Genomic DNA, 18,132 nt, shown 5'->3' with positions numbered 1-18,132 from the left:
AACTATGAAAAATACTTCTAAAGCATTTATTAATATCAGTAAATGTTAATGCCAACATTAACAACATTCATATTTTATTCAAATCAAAAGTGATACCTTTTAATATTATTAATTCGACCCGAGTTGGCATGAACTAACAATAAATAGTTGTTTTTTAACTAAAATTAATGGAACTAGTGTTAACAAAGATGAATAAATGCTGTAACAAATGTATTGCTCATTGTAGTTTATGTTAGTTAATGTATTAACTAATGGGACCTTACTGTAAAGAGTTATCCTAATTTTTAATTTGGTCACATTTTAGTTTGGGGTCCAATTCTATTCTATTCCATTCTATTAACTATGACTTTTGCCTCTATAAACTCCTAATTTGCTGCTTATTAATAGTCAGTAAGGTAGTTGTTCATTTTAGGTGTGGGATTTAATGATCAATGGGTCTAAAATATGGTCATGCAGAATAAAGCATTTATAGGAGCTTTATAAGTACTAATAAACAGTCAATATGCTAGTAATATGCATGCTAATAAGCAACTAGTTAATAGTGAGAATTGGTCCCTAAACTAAACTAATATGTATAAAATCCTTTTAAATTTAAGAAAATTAAAATTAGCTATAATTTAGGGATGCACAATATTGGATTTTTGCCGATATCCGATATGCCGATATTTTTCAACTCATTTTGGCCGATACCGATATATTTCCTTTTGTTTGGAAACAACACCAAGTCTCTCCTGTGCAGAAATGATAAGCAAAATATTTTTAATTTTGGTTAGTTTTAACAAGAACTTATTTGTTAGAATTAAATAAAAAATAATGAATACTGTTTTCTGACAGTACATTGAAGCTTTGAAAATAACTATAAATAAACTATATATCAATCGCTGCATTTTTTCCCCCAGAAAGATGCAGTGTTAACCTTAACATTTTATTTTAAGATTTAACATTTGTAGATGGTCTAAAGCAAAAGTTGTAAAAATTCTGAAAATCTTTTAGAGCTTATGATTTGTTTAAAAATAAAACATATTATACATTAATGAATAAATCAGAATATATAAAATTGTTTAATTTACAGGCGTTATGTTTGGGATTTTGAGAGCTCCTGACCATTAAATCAAAACATACTCATTATTTTATGACATCAATTACTACTTTATTTAATCAGAAACACAGTCTAAATGTTATTTGTGTAGGCTATTTTACTTTTAATTTAATTAGAAGTAGGCCAACAGCGCCCCCTACAGATTAAAACTCCTTTAGGACCCGGGGGAGGCTGCCGCTGCACGTGCTATTACCATTTACTCTATCACACACCGAATGCGTCACTCTGTACTGCTTTCACAGATTAAATGCAGATCCAAAAGAGTGAATCTAATCATCATTCAGACAAAACTTTGCTTCAAGAATGAGCCACACTGTTGACGTGATCTAATCACTAGCACACCCTGAGCACATGTGAGTTAACATATTCCTCTTATCGGCAAGACATATCGGCATAATTTTTCATATCGGGCCGATATTTACATTTAAAGCTGTTATCGGCCGATTCCAATATCAGTCCGATAATATCGTGCATCCCTAATATAATTATGCAGAATATGCTGTCATCACCTTTCTTTCTTGCATTTTAGCATAGACAGTGCTCCACTTCTGCTCCAGTATGCATAAGCTATGCTCTGTGCTGGAGCCCCGGGCCACTTCTCTGCCCTCCAGCATCCTGTGGAATGGCGTTGCGCACATTTGTGTATGCGTGCATTTTAGAATCCATCTCATTACACAACTCCTGCAATGCAAGATACAGAAATGAGACTTCAGGGTTTCACTTTATTTTGATGGTCCCACTTGTAACACATTCTGTTGACTATAAGTAACGTTGCACCTACATAATACACTAACTCTCATTACAGTGTTAGTACAGTATAAGTAGATTGGTAGGGTTAGGGTTAGAATAAGTTGACATGTACTTGCAAAATTACTTATAGTCAGTAGATTATCTGGTAACACTTTAGAATTCTGATCCTTTGTTAATGAATAACTATACAGGAACAAGTGACTAATGCACTATTAACATTGTAGTAACTACTATTACCTAACAAGAAACTCTGATTATTGATTTAGTAAGTAATAGCACTCAGTTGAAGTTCACTGGTAGTTCACTATTAGCTAATCAATAACTACTATTTTTTTTATATATATCCTGGAGAACAACTAAGAACTACTGTATACAGGTTCATAATTAATGTGAATTATGCATATTGTGTAATAAAATAAAGATCATGGTAACCCACTAGTAATGACTCAAGAATGATCAAATTCTTCTAAAGGAACTACTAATTACTTTGATTAGTATTCTAAAGTGAAAAGCATCATAACTCTCTAATATTGACTGACGTCATTGTAAGCTTTTGAATATATGTAAGGTTTTGGATAGTAATGACTCATGTGTTACTACATCCTTCTGAAGAAATTACTAATTATTTGGATCAATATTCTAAAGTGAAGATCATGGTAACTCACTAGTAATGATTTAAGTGTTACCAAATCTAGCAAAATGAATTACTAACCAGGACCTTACAAAAACCTCAAAAGTTTACAATAACGTCAGTAATTACTAGGGAGTTATCACGATCTTCACTTTAGAATACTGATCCAAAAATGAGTAATTCCTTTAGAAGGATGTAGTACCACCTGAATAGTTACTATCCAATACTTTACAAAACTCTCAAAAGCTTACAATGATTTCAGTCATTACTAGGGAGTTATCATGATCTTCACTTTAGAATACTGATCCAAATAATTAGTAATTCCTTCTGAAGAATTTGGTAATACTTGAGTCATTACTAGTGGGTTAGCATGACCTTTACTTTAGAATTAATAATACATTATGTATTATTCATATTAATTATGAACCTGTATACAGTAGTTCTTAGTAGTTCTTAGGGAGGTATGAAAAAAATAATAGTTACTGATTAGCTAATGGTGAACTACCACATTCGACTAAGCACTATCACTTACTAATTCATTAATCAGAGTTTCTTGTTAGTTACTAGTAGTTACTAGAGTGCTAATATTGTGTTACTCATGTGTTCTTGTGTAATTATTCATTAATGATGGAACAGTATTCTAAAGTGTTACCGATTATCTGTTGCGAGACTATCACTATAAAGAGTTGGCAGATATTAATCAGACAGCCTACTAATACTCTAATGAGAGTTTGTTGACACATAAGTGCAAAGTTACTTATTGTCAACAGAATATTCAGAAGGGACCATCAAAATAAAATGTTACTGACTTCAGTGTAGGATCAAGTTTTCTAAACACAGTTTGCAGGGTTAAGACTCCAAGTTCAGCATGCAGCATTCAAGTGCTCATTACCAAATGAGCGTTCAGTCTCTCGTTGGCAGAGTCTGGCATTCCCCACACCGTCTTACTGGAGGACAGCCTCAGGTCTGTGTGTTCCAGCCACTGCAGGAGATCCTGGATCTCCATGGTTACGTCCTGAACCTGAAACCCAGTTATAAGGGCTGAGTTTATAATACACACACACGCACACACACATATACTCAAGGTACAAGTTTCTATTGCATTTCATAGAATCCTCTCACATGTAAATATCAAAAACTATTTGATTTTTCATTTCATGACCCATTTAACTGGAGACTCACTCTGACCATAACAATAATTAAACCTGCGAACAGCTGTAATCAGATCATGAATGAATAATTCAATGCACTTGGTAAACAATTCAACAGGCTAATCGTAAAGAACCTGCTCAAAAGTATAACAACGTGTCAAAAGTGTAACAACGTGGGGAAAAATCCTCCAAAAAGCACAAAAAAAACACCTTTTTTTTTCTTTTCTTTTTTCTAACAAACAAAGTGTCATTTTGACCTGGAGAGGAATTTCTCTTTTTTGCTACTGAATGTTATTGCATTGGACTCACTGACTTTGCTCACACAGGGTATATCAAGTTCCCCCTCATAAAATTGGTTAATTTTTGTACTTTCTGGGGATTTCTTTGGTGTTCCCAGTCAAAAAAAAAAAAAAAACCTGGCCTGCTGATAAATATCTCATTATGCTGCATTATTGCCAAATATTGATTTGAATCCTTTTGTCAAACTGTTTTATTTCAATTTATTCAATTTATTTCATTTGGGAATTAACTGGTTGAAGGCCTCGTTAATCTGAGTTTATGCACCTCAGTTTTGGAATGAACATTGCCAAAATAATCCACAATGCTTTTTTCACTCAAAACTGGACGTGCATAAATTCAGATCAATGAGGACTATGATCAGTCAGTTTCAAAAATAAATACAAAACCTGAAAGAAAACAAGTAGAAGAAAAGATTGAATCCAAGAATGGGTAATGATATAGAATAATAAGAGATTATTCTATATCATTAACCTATGAGGAAATGGGTCTGGGACCAATTAAAACCATTCTGTTTTCATGAATTCTGTAATCTTTTTGCTGGTGTTTGTGGTCACCTGACTGAGGTTATTTTCCAGCTCTAGCTGTCTGCGCTCTGTCTCACAGCGTACAAATTCCCAGCGTTCGTTCAGCTGTTCCAGACGAGTCTGCAGGACATGTGAACTGTCTCCTGCCCCAGACTCCATCAGGTTTCTGCCGGCCAGGTTCAGAGAGTCTACCGTGTGCACATGGGACATCACATCATTCCGCAGAACCTAAAGGCACACAACAAATAACACTTTTGTTTAAAAGTAGTAGCCAGTATACAGTACAGACTGTGTAAAGACTGTGTAAGATGCAGTAAGCAGTGGCTGGAGTGAACCTGATTTCACCAAGTATAGCATTCTAATCAACCTATCGGAATTGAGGGATACATTTAAAGGAAATGTCAGTTTTAGGCTTACAACCAAGGTTACATGCACTTCTTTTTCTTATTCTGAACCTTTGTTTTTATCATTTCCCTCTGATTTTAGGGATAGGTTATGGGTAGGTTTAAGAGTACACTCTTAAAAATAGAGGTGCGTAAAGGTTCTTCACAGTGATGCCATAGAAGAACCATTTTTGGTTCCACAAAGAAACATTCAATCAAAGGTTCTTTAAAGAACCATCTCTTTCTTACCTTTTTATAATCTGAAGAACTTTCTTTTGCCACAAAGAACCTTTTGTGAAACAGAAAGGTTCTTCAGATGTTAAAGGTTTTTATGGAACCATTTACTCAAAAAAGGTTCTTCTATGGCATTGTGAAACACCTTTATTTTTAAGAGTGTATGAATAGGGTTAGGTCTATGTTTTTGAAGAGGTTGATTCAGGAACATGTCTTACGTGGCTGTTTCACATACTATTTTTAAAAGCAGTAGCCAGTATGCCAGCTAGCACAAATATGTTTTAAGAATGTTTGATAATAGTTAGTAAGGTAGTTGTACTTTGAGAGAACCTTGCTAGAATTTTAGGTTCTAACATTTCTTGTTAGTTGGGATACAGTAGATCTATGCAGCATTCAGTAAGCAGCAGACTAGTGTTTCATTTGAAATGAGCAAAAATCACTGCAAAAGTGAGGACACAACATTGGCAAGAATGTGCATATAAAAACATGCCACAGACAACTTAGAGTCTGTGTTTGTACCTTGTGCTTGGCTAGCTCTATCTCACAGGTTTGCAGGTCAATGCTGATTGGCTGAGAGGCCTGCAGTAGGTCAGCCGTGTGAGAGAGCCAGGCGTGCAACTCATCAAGAGTGTTCTGGAACTGACCCAAGCCCAGCAGTGCACACTCCAACTGGTGCTGCTCGAAAACACAGTGCTCTCGTTGAAGTACCATTATGATGAAACAGTATTTATTTTTCATATAGCTGAGATTTTACCTGTCTGCTGACAGTCTCTGACTCCAGATTGTCCCATCGCTGACGGAAGTCACACAGTGGAGAGATGGACCCAGGCCGCTCAGTGCCCGGGGAAAGACGACACACAAAGCGATGGTTTAGACTTTCAATCTCGATCTTCTTCTGATAGAGCTCTCGCTTAAATTCCTGAAAGGAGAGGTGATGGCATCACCACAGATTTGTTTGTGACACAGTTTTCAGTTTCTCGAGGTAAGTTTGTGAGGTCTAACCTTCAGGTCACATAGCTGCTCTTTAACTGATCCCAGGTCAGATCCCACTGAGAACTCCTCAGTGGATTTCAGCTCTGCAGACTTCAGCCACTCAAAGAGTCCCTTCAAGAGAAGGTCATATTTTTAAATTTGCTTTTGTAGTGTTTTCTTGACCCACTCTGCAGTATATCAATATTTATAAATGCACATTGTCAATTTCTTCCATTGTCTCATGAAGTCAGTTCAACCAAGAAGATAATTCACTGAAATATGTTGACTTTAATCCAAATTCTCTATGGCTAACATTGGTCTCTCTAGAAGGGCATCCAAAAGTCCTGCCAATTGGCAGGAACTTGGCCAGTCTGTTAGAGACTCATCACTACAACCACATGGAGGCATGAATATTGAAATACTACAGCTGTATACAGAGACCTACCACCACTGGACGAGACAAGATAGAAAAAGTAATGAACAGAGCATTCTTTGTGATTGTGTTTTGAAGTTTTCTACAGTAAGTACAAACTTCATTAGGTAGGGTGACCATACGTGCTTTTTCTAAATTGCGTAGAATGTCTGGGTTTTAGCTTTGTTTTCCTGTTGTTTTCATACTTGCTGAAGGTATTGACTGAAAAGTAGTTTGACCAATAGCATGTAGGCATTGTACACAATCGACCAATCATGGCGTGCGAAAAGGTGGGATCAACAGAGAATGGTCAAAGCAATGCAAATATGCATACATAAAATTTATGAGGACAGTAGAGAGAACATCAAATAAAGGAAAATAAAGCCAAAACCTGGACATTTTAGAAATCCTGTCAGGACATGTCCAATCTGGAAAAATGAGGATGTATAGTTGATCTACATTAGGAATGACTTGAAAGGAATTTAAACTTGTTCCTTGCGGCTAACTCACCTGCATACTGTCCTGATAATGGAGAGCCATTCGTAAACATTCTTCTAACTTACTGTTGCACTCTGTCCAGATCTTACTGAGATTGTTCCACGTACCATAAAGCTGCAGAAAAAGACAGCTGGATAGTGAGATGTGAACAAATGACTGCATAATGTACAACAGTTTCTGCGAGGATTAGTCTCATTTCAGTTTCAAATACAAACCTCATCCAAACTTTTGGTGACCTCTGGCTTGTCTGTGTCACCACAAGCTGACATGAGTTCCATTCCCAGAATTCCTAGTGTGTCCAGGTCACCTTGCAGAGAATCAATGTCCTCCCTGAGTGTCTGAGAAGGAAGGATAAGAGAGTTTGAATGGTATGAGGCATTGCATTGATTCAAAACTTTCAAGACGCAATGAGGAAATATCCTTAAATAACCCTGCTGAAAGAACAAAACCAGGTAATGAGCATATGTTCTGTTTTGGACGCTGGTCCAAAACATGGGATGTACTTCTAAAAGCTGCTAAAGTAAATCTAGCAATATTATATTGGTCAACCAGCTTCGCCAGCATTTCTGGTTCACCAGCTAAACCAGCAAGGGCCAGCCTGGGCCTGCGTAGAGCAGAGAAACATTGACCACAGTATCATTTGTGTAGCCTACCTGCATGGTCTCCAGGCTCTGTCGGATGGTTTCTGAATCTGATCGACTGGAGTTGAGGTCCAGAACAGCTTGCTGAGCATCAATCAGTCCAGATGTCATGTCACTCACATCATTCCAGAATCTGACTGCCAGATCCAGGAGATTGAGAAGCCACTTCTCCCTCTCCTGAGCTTGTCTTTGAGCCTCCTCCCAGCGGCTTGTTAGACTGCAAACCCGGTCTTGAATAGCTGTAATTACCAAGATCATCATAGGCAGACCATGCTTATTAAACAATAGTGTTTATGAGATGTTTTAGCATATAAAACTGCATGTGCCAGAAGATGTATGCGATTCATGTTTGAGGTACCTGTGCCAATGGAACTGTCCCCAAGAGCCCCTGTGTTGGTCAGGAGCTCCTGAGCCTGTGTCCTCACACTGCTGAGGTCCAGATCCATTTTTGAGAGCTCAGACAATGTGTGCTTGTTGTCCTGTAGCTGCTCCTGAATTCGTGGGGTGAGGCCTTGAAGAGCCATTGAGGCCTGCAGGTGACTACACAGACGCTCCAGTCTCTCTCCAATCAGAGTCATCCTCTCATTCAGCTGACATGGACATACAGAGTTTCAGGAGTGAGCTAGCATTTATGCAGCTAAAATGTGGCAATGTTGTCTTTCTATACCACTTTTGAAACATAAAACATGGCTTCTTTGAAAACAGGTTATATCAGTGTATTGCATCAGTGGGTTGCATTGCTGTAGTTTAGCTGAGCATGGTGTTAGCAACACCAAGTCCATGGGTTTAAATCCCTGGAACTGTATAAACTGATATACTGTAAGTTATGAAAAAGCTTTTAATAACAGGTTAATCTTTTAAACCTTCTCAAAGTGTTCAGTACACTGGTCTTAGCATCTACAATGGAGTTTTTGGGGCATTCATCAAAAGTAGGTCCCTTCTGTGGAGGTCTGAATTATTCAAGTTTAAGAACCTCTGATTTATAGCTACAAACCAAGTTAAACCAACTACCATAAGAAGCCGATTTAGCTGGATTCTCCAGTATGTGTTATGGAGAAAAGTCTTCTCTGTCTTGAAAAATAATACTGAGGCAGCAGAGTTCAAGAAGTCAAAATTAGACTTTATTGCAAGAAGACAATAAATCTGAGATCCCTGCAGAACATCTGACACACTCACAGCTACCCATTTGATACAGTTTTCAACCAATGATCTTATTGCAGGTGTTCTCCTCCCAATACTCCCTAACTCTTCACCTCATTAATTGGTCTCTTGTTCTCTTGTAAGGGTAGCAGACTGCCAACTAGCCTATGTCAAAACAAATCACAAAGTGACTATTTGGTGTATTTGCCTCATAATTTTTATCCAAAGAACATGTTGAAGGCCATGTGGCCCAAAAGAGCAACTTAGTATCAGTGCAGATGCCATTTGCAAGCAACTTCAGCCAAAATCCCATTCTTTTCGGTGTGACTTCTCTCACAGTCACGTAGGCCATGAGGCCTTCAAAACACACCAGCTTTTACAGTATTCAAACTACTTCTACAATTGCTTTCTATAGGATAAATAAAATATTTCATCATATGCACCAGGAATCTGCATTGGATCTACATGTGTGTCACCTGTGTATAGCGGGGCAGAGACTCCTCCAGTACTCCAGCAGCTTCTCGAACCCTGTCTCTGATGGCCAGGTGCTGCTCTTCAGTGTCCCTGGCTTTCTGGCAGAACTCCTCTCCCTGAACTGCATTCAGGTCTGATAGACGCTGGGCTAGCATGATCAGCCGTGCTATCAGTGGCTTATGCTCTGCTATGGACTCCCTGATGCCCTGTTTGGAAGTTATGGAGCAACATGATCAAACATTGATGTTTGTATTACTTCATCTGAAACAACTAATGAATTCTAATGATTGCAATACAAAGTTAATATATTGAACACAGTGTGAAGGCTATTAAAATCCAATGTGTTCAACTTGAACCTGTACTATAGCAAATGGGAGGCCAAACATGAGCATCTGTTGTTAATATCTTGCTCTGAAGAAGCAAGTATTTTAGTACCTGTAAGAGGTCCTGTTGCTCTCGGAAAGCCTCGTAGCTGATGGTGTTCAGGGTAAACTGGCCAATAAGGGCTTTGGTTTCCTGCAACCATGGTAATAACTCAGCATAGCCCTCTGAGAACTGAGACAAGAGTGACTGAGCATGTTCCAGTTGAAGCAAGACTTGGGAATTAGTGGCAGTAGTGACCTGACACTGCTCCTGTAAGGTGTCTAGGGAAGACTTTGGGTGGGGGGGAGAGACAGTAGTATTATGTTGGTTCTTATGTCAAAATATTTAAAAAGGTATTAAGAATGAATATTAGCTTACCTGGAGTCTCAGTGTCTCTCCATCCTCAGTGTACATCTGCAGGAGTTCCAAAATCTTCACCATTTTCTCAATGTTAAACTTGTGCTGCAGAATCTCTACAGCAAGTATCTGCAGAAAAACAGACATTATATGGATTATTTTAAAGAATTTTACAGAATTTCTAGTATATGCACAGAGAACACCATTGTGAATGTGCAAAAACTCACTTTCTGCTCATTGAGCTGGGATGCAATGATGTCTGGGTCCAGATTAATGGCTCTGAGCTCCTCCAGTGCCAGTGAGGTGTCTCTAAACCAAGCCAACTCTTTCTCAACAGCCTGTTCCAGCTGATCAAATGCAAACAGGCTGATAGGTAAGTAGGCATTTAGCAGCTGTATTTATTCAAAGTGACTTACAGTACACTTCATGCAACCTGAGGTATCCACCTGTCTCTTACCTTCTGCCTCTCAGAAGAACACAAGACTGTGTCCCCAGTCTGACTCTGGGCAGCAGGAGCCAGCAGCTCTCTCTCGATTCGACCAAGCCACAGGTGGAGGTCTTCCTGACTGGAGGTACATCGACTAGATGCCTCCAAAGCCTGTTCCAGCCTCTGCAGGACATCAGCACTACCTAGACTCATCACCGAGTACCGGACACGCAGACTGTCTACCCGCTCCTGCACCAGCTGGGTTTCCTCCTCTTTAGATTAGCATGTGAAAGATTGAAACATGTTTGAAACATGTTCTTGTGGGAACTGTGCAAGGTTGAGTGTATACAATGACAAAAAATGGGAAGAAACACCACCTGAAACCTTTTCCATGAGCTCATGAGCACATTGCTGGAGTTTCCCCAGGTCAACACTCTTAGCTTTTATCTCTTCCATAACTGCCTAAAAGGTGATAAAGAAGAGCAATTATTGTTCCACAATGAATCTAGTATACAAATTCATTAATAGATAAACAAAAAAATGTCTAATGTTTTGCTGACCTTGGCCTGTCCTGTGGCTTCTTGCAGATGGAGCATCCCTCTCTCTGCAGAGCGGAGCTCAGCTAAGTCCTGATCCACAGATATAAGCCATTGCTGAAGTCTGTCTGTCCTCTCCTGGAATAGCTGAGCTCTTGGCAGAATGTCCTCCAGAATCCTGTGTCTGTGAAACAAATTAATTGTCAAAACAAAACATATAACGTCAGATTTACCCACCCAAAGCATCAGGTTAAAAAGTTGTGGTTGGCTCTTTTATGTCGGTCAAACAGCCCCATCTAAGTTGGTCTTCCTGGAAACAAAATGTGGACCAAAGTGTCAACCAGACTGACCTGCTGTTGGCGCCCTGAAGTAGAGCCTCCCACTTGAGCTTGAGCTGTGCAAGCTGCACTTTGGTCTTTTCACTGTCATTTCCCTGAAGCTCCTCTGCCAGGTATGGACCCTCCTGCATCAAGGTCTCCATACTGGGTCTCCTGTCCTCTAGGAGGCGCTGTAAGAGCTGCAGGACAAGAAACTTATTATGTTTATTATGCTGAAGAAATGTATTATGCTTCCTCCAAGGGCAAGGGCTTGCAAGGAAGTGCTTCTCAATCCTGGGATGCTTCTCAATAGTCAAATTGATGCCAGAGATTGTCTTACTATAGGGAGATGAGAGGGTCTGTATTACTTACTATTGAAGAAAGAGTAATGGCTAAGTTGGCACACGTGTGCCGTAATAACCAATCACATTACAGCCTTGACGTCATTGAATTTCAGTCAGAGTTGTGCGACACTCAATCGCTGTTTACGGATACCATAGGAATGAATGAGAAGTGCCGTAAGGTGAATCCCACCCATCACAAAAAGTCAGTTATTTCTCTTATAAAAAAAAATTCAGTGTAAACTCTAAAAAATAGTTCATTCCAAAAGTATTGCTTAGTGTAAAACATGTTGAGGATTAACCGATAGTCTGTGGATTCATTAAATGATGAGCTGTTTCCTCTATAAAGATATTTATTCAGTGTAGTGAAGCCTCTCTCTCTTCCTTTCCGTTAGCATTAGCTGTTACCCTTTTTTGGCTAATGGTTGCAGGCTTGCCTTCTAGTGGCTTTGTTGATGCTTCCTCGTATCCTCGCTTTTCCATCCTCGAGCCTGTGACCCGTAAACCGATCAAACTGAGCCATCTTGAAGGACATCTCAATTCATTTGAGTGAGGAGGCTTCCAGAGGAGCTAGGAGCTATGAGCTATGAGCGAGGATAAACAGGTGTATCCTATGCGGGAGTCTTTCTTGTCGAAAAACCTGACACACCTGTAAATTTTCCACACCCTTCTCATCTGTCATAATAATTTAAATTTACATTTTACATATGCAGTTTAGATAAACAATACATGTTATATATTCCAACAGGGCATCTTGCTTTATTAATATTTATTATGGATATCTTAACTTTTAATCACATAACATAAACAACATAAGGGCAGATCCCTTTATCACAGCTGATGACGCATTGAAGTGACGCTTGAGTGGTCAAGAATATTCCAGTGTACAAATAACCGTTCCTTTGATTCCTCCGTCCTCGCTTTCTTTCCTTGCATCCTTCCTTCATGCCTTCCTTCGTGGAGCTAAGGCAAGGAAAGGAAGCGAGGAAAGGTAATGAGGATACACAAATAAGAAATGAGAAGCACCCCTGGTCTTGGAGATGTCTAGGTCAACCCTTCAACCCTGCTTCTGGGGACCCACTGTCCTGCAACTTTATCTCCAACCTGCTTCAACACACCTGGCCTGTGATTTTTCAAGAGTTCCTGAAGACCTTAATTAGCTGGTTCTGGTATGTTTGATTAGGGTTGTAGCTAAACTCTGCAGGACAGTGGGGAGACTGTCCTCCTCCAAAAAAACGACCCTATAGGTGCCCAATCCTGGTCCAGGAGATCTACCTACTTGCAGAGTTCAGTTCCAACCCTGATCAAACACACCTGTCTGTAATTATCAAGTGCTCCTTCAGATTAATTAGTTGGTTCAGTTGTGTTTGATCAGGGTTGGAGCTGAACTTTGCAGGAAGGTAGATCTCCAGGAACAGGATTGGGCACCCCTGCTATAGGTCATTTGTGAAAGCCAGTGTTGCCAACTTCTTTCAACTGAAAGTAGCTTGAAAGCTTGAAAACAAGACCTCGTGCTTGTGAGGCAGTACTGGCGAGGCTGTCCAAGAAGTCGCTAGGTACTTTTTTGGAAAAAAGTCACTAAAGGGGTAACACTGCTAAGTTGGCAACACTGGTGCAAGCACCTTATTATGACCTATATTTACATTTTAAAGTTAAGTGCCCTCTAGCTGACGAGAAAATAGTGACAGTGTTGTGTCTCCTGTCATAAAATGAAGAATACTGTCATGATGACCAATCAAATTGAGTGTTCATTCAATGGGCCTCATTCATGAAACACGAGCAGAACAAATTTTTGTGTAAATCATTCGTAAAGCCGTTCTGATGTAAACTTTTTTTGTTTGTATTTTCAAAACGTTAGTAGGTACGAAAGAAATCTACACATGCTCCCTACCACATGTAAATGGTGCGTAAAACGTTTTCTGTTCTTTTTGGCAAACTGATGGCACTGAATTTTGATGCACTGCCATTATAATACTTTACAAGTTTATTTTTTTTTTTTGTCTGTTTTTTTTTGATAAACTGTTTAGCTCCAGTTTAGCTTTGGGTTAAAATGCAGCGCTTGTCACTGTCGCTTTTTACCCAGCTGTCCAATCAATGGAGGAGGGGTGGGACAAATACTACACCGACCAATCATCCTACTTGTACAACAACTGAACAACAATAGAGAAGTTAATATTGCTGGTTACTGCATTTTTATATTCAGTAATATTCTTCAAAATGAGATACTAGTAATACATTACTGTCATGGATATTCCTTATCATAGCAACCAAAGCGTCTCAGCTGGAAAAACGGTGTGCCACCAAAGCATTCTCAAGACATTTTTCTGCTGGCTAAAATCGCTTTGGTGGACAAACGTTATTGAATATTTATTGTTAGCCATATGGCCTATTAGTCTTTTTTGCATTTATGCAAAACTGGAGTCAAACCTGAGAAAGTAGACCAGAATATTCCACTGCGTTCCTGGACACGCAATTTGCATAGCTGTAATTCATAGGTGGGGATTATGCTAATTGTGTATGAGCGTGCACGAGCACCCTATTTACGAATGATTGGAATTCATTGACATACACATGTTTAACTATCAAATCATATGTTTACGAAGCGTTTGTGAATACAGAGGACAGTTTTCGGGAAGGTCCACTTTACATGCAAATTACTCAGAATTTACTCCTATATTTACGAATGTTTCATGAATGAGGCCTAATGTGTGGACTTATATATGGTCCCTTACCCACCATTTGTCCCATTTCCATTTCGCAAAACACATTTACATAAATGAATTTGGCAGGTGTGTTGGAAAGTGATTTACAGTGCATATACATTCTATGAGCATGTGCATTACCTGGGATCGAACCCATAATCGCATCATAATGCAATGTTCTACCAATTGAGCTACATGAAACACAAATTACGATGCAGATAAAAGGGTACAATGCATTTATATGAAAGTGTGCTGTTGTCGATAGGAGCGCAAATTTAGTAAACGCTTTGATGGGTCGTATATCAGGAAAGTGACAAACAACCTATACGGTTGGAGGACATGTTGGGAATTGCCTTCCTAATACAGTTTTGTAGAACACCCCCTTTTGCGTCTTCAAAGATGCTTTGTATGAGGAAGCAAACACATTTTGTTCATAGAGGTATTGCTCCTTCTGAGAATCTACAAGCTTTATAATGCACCTTGTTCTTTCTTTGTGGTCCTTAAGCCAAACACTTGTATCATGTGTCAGAGGATCATTGTGGGCATTCAGGCATGTTTTCTCTTACTCACTAAGCTAACAAAGATGTCTATCTCAAAAAGGTGAATTGTTTTTTCCCCACCCATTCCCATATCATACACAAAGACATTCAAAGCTTATTATATGCATGAACTTGCCCAGTATACTTCTCAGTTCAAGAAAAGTTTACGGATGGGATGATAAATTACATGACAAGGCTTTAAAATAGGGTAGCCTTTTTTATCAATAGTTTATGTAAATATTAATGTATTTGTTTATTGTTTGTTTGTTTATATAGCAACAACTGAGTTTTTAACATACCTTCTGTTCTTGCAGCTGCGCTTTCAACACTTTAAACTCTGAGGATGGTGGTTTTTGATTGGCTGTCAGCTCCTCAATCTCGCAGACCCACGTCAACAGCGTTTCCAGATTTTGCTGGAATTTCAACGGATCCCTGAACTCATCTTTCAGAGCCAAAACACTTCTGCCATCCTTAACATAAGACCAGACAATATGCTATCACGTTTTCATAAAAAAAGTACAGGTTAAGGAAAGATACTGTACCTTCCATTGATCTAGACTTGATTCCTGGTCTGAGCTTGATTGACCATCACTCTGCAGCTGTGAATCAGAACAATTTTATTTAATTGGAAAATGAACAAATTGGTGAAACATTGTTGACACATTGACTTCAAAATCAGTTAAATGGAAATGGTAAATGATGGTAAAAACAAAAAGAAAGAAAAACATGTAAAATTAAAATAAATGAAAATTAAATTGAATAACCTCTGCAAGTTCCTCAGCAGCTCCAGTAAGGACTCTAACAGTTCTAGTAACAATAGGGTCACCTCCTTTCCTGCAGGAGGATACTCTGTCACCTCTACAATCTCGGTAACAATTGTCTCTGTCACCTCTGTGACTTCAGTAACCTCTCGAGTGTTCAGAGGCTTCCAGGACCAGGGACTTCCAGAATCCCTTCTCTGCAGGCTGGCTCTCCTGTCCACGGATCCATACTGACTCAGGGGGGATCTTCTATACTCTGGAATATTACACCTTCTGGACAAAGACCCATTTCGTGGTGTTTTTACCGGGGACGGAGTGCTTCGCCAGGCATTGTCCAGAGTGCTGGTTGTGGTGACAGTAGGGGCTGGGGAACTCCTCTGCTTGTCCGGTGTTGGAGTTTGTCGAAGAACCTCTTCCACATCCTCTTTTCCTGTTTCTTCTCTAGGAGGCTCTGGGAGCGGCCATTCTCTCCGTTGCTGGTAGCACTCTTTCAAGACGCTCTCCTCTGACTTAACTTGTTTGGACTTTTGTCCCAAACAGCTAGGTCTGCTAATGAGGTTACCCATGATTCTTCAATCCACGGGTTAATTGGGTCCCTTTGCCATACATACAGGCGTCGCCTAAACTACCTACAACACAAGGAAGGTCAAAGTGAGATGATACTCTTTAAACATATATACCCTTTCAAGGAAATAGTAGCCTATTAGTTTCCAGTTTCCACTGCAGTCTTCAAAAGAGATTCATCCAGCTCTGACAAAGACCACTAAGCGTAAATCTCAATTAGATTCCTTGCTGTCCTACAAAGGAGAGTCTTTTACCACTTTCACGCCAACAAACACCACCGTCATTATTTATACAGCAGAGATGGTAACACTTGACTGAGGCTCTGTCCTGACCAAGAGGGGCCAGATTACTGCTGGAAAACTACAACATGAACACAGAATTGCTAGTACTATCCATACAAATGCAAGTGACAAGCCTGTTTATGAGGGCAGTCTCCTCCAGGATACCCACGGCTCCTCCTGGCAGCCACAGCCACTGTCCTCTGCCAAGACTATCCGCGGGATGGCCCTGGGAAACCATTTAGCTCCTGATCAAATATGACAGGCATGGAAATGCTGCTTCATTTCTTTGCCACAAAAGAATGAACAGTGTTTTTTTAGTGCACGTGTTCATGGTTTACTGGGAAACACAGACCACATGCCTGAGGAGCAGGACAGCGATGAACACGTAGACGCACACCGAGTTTAATGCTCAGAAACACTTTTTCAGAGATATTTTTTCTACTTAAGGCGAATGTGTGTGGTTGAAATTCATGCAGGCCTTTACCAGTGATCGTCCTGATGAATAGGAAACGTACATATTTGTAAAATAAAAGATTACAGGCTGCTTTGTGTGGATTATAATAGCGCAATTAATAAAACAAAAAACAAAAAACAAAAAAAAAACTGTGCTATTTGCTCATAGAATCTGCCTGAAGATTGCAGGTCGTAGGTCAATATACACCTGTTTAGTGAAGAAAGATTACTTTAGTGCTGTCAAACGATTAATCGCATCCAAAATAAAAGTTTTTGTTTACATAATATATGAGTGTGTGTATATATTTAAGAAAAAATATGCTGTTTATATATTAAATATATTTATAAATAATATAAAATATAATAATATAAATATATAAATGTATATACATGTATATATTTTCAAAATATATACTGTATGTGTGTGTGTGTGTGTGTATTTATATATACTAAATAAATACAGTACACATATAGTATGTAGACAAAAACTTTTATTTTGGATGCGATTAATCGCGATTAATCGTTTGACAGCACTACTTTGTCACAGATGTACAGTATGTGCATACTGAAATCACTGACTGGTAATTGCATAATGTCTGCGCAGAGTCTTTGTTGAGATTTCTTCTGAAACTACAGGAGATGTGAGATTACTGGGGTCTGTTTTGAAAGAGAAACAACTAAAAAAATTCTCCATTTGCTCTCTGTTTAATCTCATTCCTGTCTAAGAGAAATTATTAAACAGATCTAATTTCTGATTTTGTTTTTCTTATGGATAAAAGCAGATAAAATAAAAATAAATCAAATGGTACAAAATCTGTTTTGTTTTAAACCTAACAAATTTGCAAATCCTTTATTTTAAAGAATGCAATGACATGTTAACCTTTGGGCTGATGGCTTTGTTTGTGCAGGAAATACAGAGTTCTGTTGAATCCAGATAAGCGTGCATGTTAATTGCACAGGTGATCTGGGTCAGTCCAGGTCATTGTGGTTCACTGCATGCTAATGGAGAGTGCTGAGGGATCTGGCTCCAGACAGCAGACAGACTCAGTGTTTCTAGATCACTGGAGCAGAAGACTTAGTATCAGCCCACATTCTAGCAGGGTGGATTAGCTTGTATAATGTGTGAATTGAGATTGTTAAAATGTGACAGGAAATACTGTAATGATGAGTTTAATGCTCTGGACGCTAGCTTATAAATTGATTAAGCTAAACAATTACTAAGACCTCTATGATATAGCTTTATTTATACTCATTGTTCATGTATTTGCAACACTACAGCAGA

At 38.9% G+C, this 18,132-nt stretch overlaps 1 protein-coding gene across 4 annotated transcripts in view; it reads right to left on the bottom strand.

Annotated features, from left to right (window-relative positions):
- The window catches only part of macf1b (microtubule actin crosslinking factor 1b), a 32,672-nt gene that overhangs the window by 806 nt on the left and 13,734 nt on the right, over positions 1–18,132 (bottom strand). For 2 of the 4 annotated variants that reach the window (XM_058746090.1, XM_058746091.1), the window contains exons 3-22: positions 15,556–16,181; positions 15,091–15,390; positions 11,243–11,409; positions 10,917–11,076; positions 10,734–10,818; positions 10,387–10,628; positions 10,157–10,276; positions 9,951–10,058; positions 9,645–9,863; positions 9,212–9,415; positions 7,954–8,185; positions 7,608–7,834; positions 7,170–7,292; positions 6,967–7,068; positions 6,075–6,176; positions 5,827–5,991; positions 5,592–5,747; positions 4,486–4,683; positions 3,373–3,501; positions 1,609–1,780 (exon numbers count right to left, since the gene is read on the bottom strand). In XM_058746090.1, the coding sequence (XP_058602073.1) occupies positions 1,667–1,780; positions 3,373–3,501; positions 4,486–4,683; positions 5,592–5,747; positions 5,827–5,991; positions 6,075–6,176; positions 6,967–7,068; positions 7,170–7,292; positions 7,608–7,834; positions 7,954–8,185; positions 9,212–9,415; positions 9,645–9,863; positions 9,951–10,058; positions 10,157–10,276; positions 10,387–10,628; positions 10,734–10,818; positions 10,917–11,076; positions 11,243–11,373 (2,817 nt within the window). In that variant the 5' untranslated portion in view covers positions 11,374–11,409; positions 15,091–15,390; positions 15,556–16,181 and the 3' untranslated portion in view covers positions 1,609–1,666. Of the gene's footprint in view, positions 1–1,608; positions 1,781–3,372; positions 3,502–4,485; positions 4,684–5,591; positions 5,748–5,826; positions 5,992–6,074; positions 6,177–6,966; positions 7,069–7,169; positions 7,293–7,607; positions 7,835–7,953; positions 8,186–9,211; positions 9,416–9,644; positions 9,864–9,950; positions 10,059–10,156; positions 10,277–10,386; positions 10,629–10,733; positions 10,819–10,916; positions 11,077–11,242; positions 11,410–15,090; positions 15,391–15,555; positions 17,101–18,132 lie in introns of those variants that run through there. The other 2 variants (XM_058746089.1, XM_058746093.1) reach the window with 2 other exon arrangements.

Source organism: Onychostoma macrolepis, chromosome 16 (assembly GCF_012432095.1).
Source record: "Onychostoma macrolepis isolate SWU-2019 chromosome 16, ASM1243209v1, whole genome shotgun sequence".
Classification (NCBI taxonomy): Eukaryota; Metazoa; Chordata; class Actinopteri; order Cypriniformes; family Cyprinidae; genus Onychostoma; species Onychostoma macrolepis.
The sequence above is the reverse complement of the archived record's forward strand: the minus strand, read 5'-3'. Positions and strand labels throughout refer to the sequence as shown.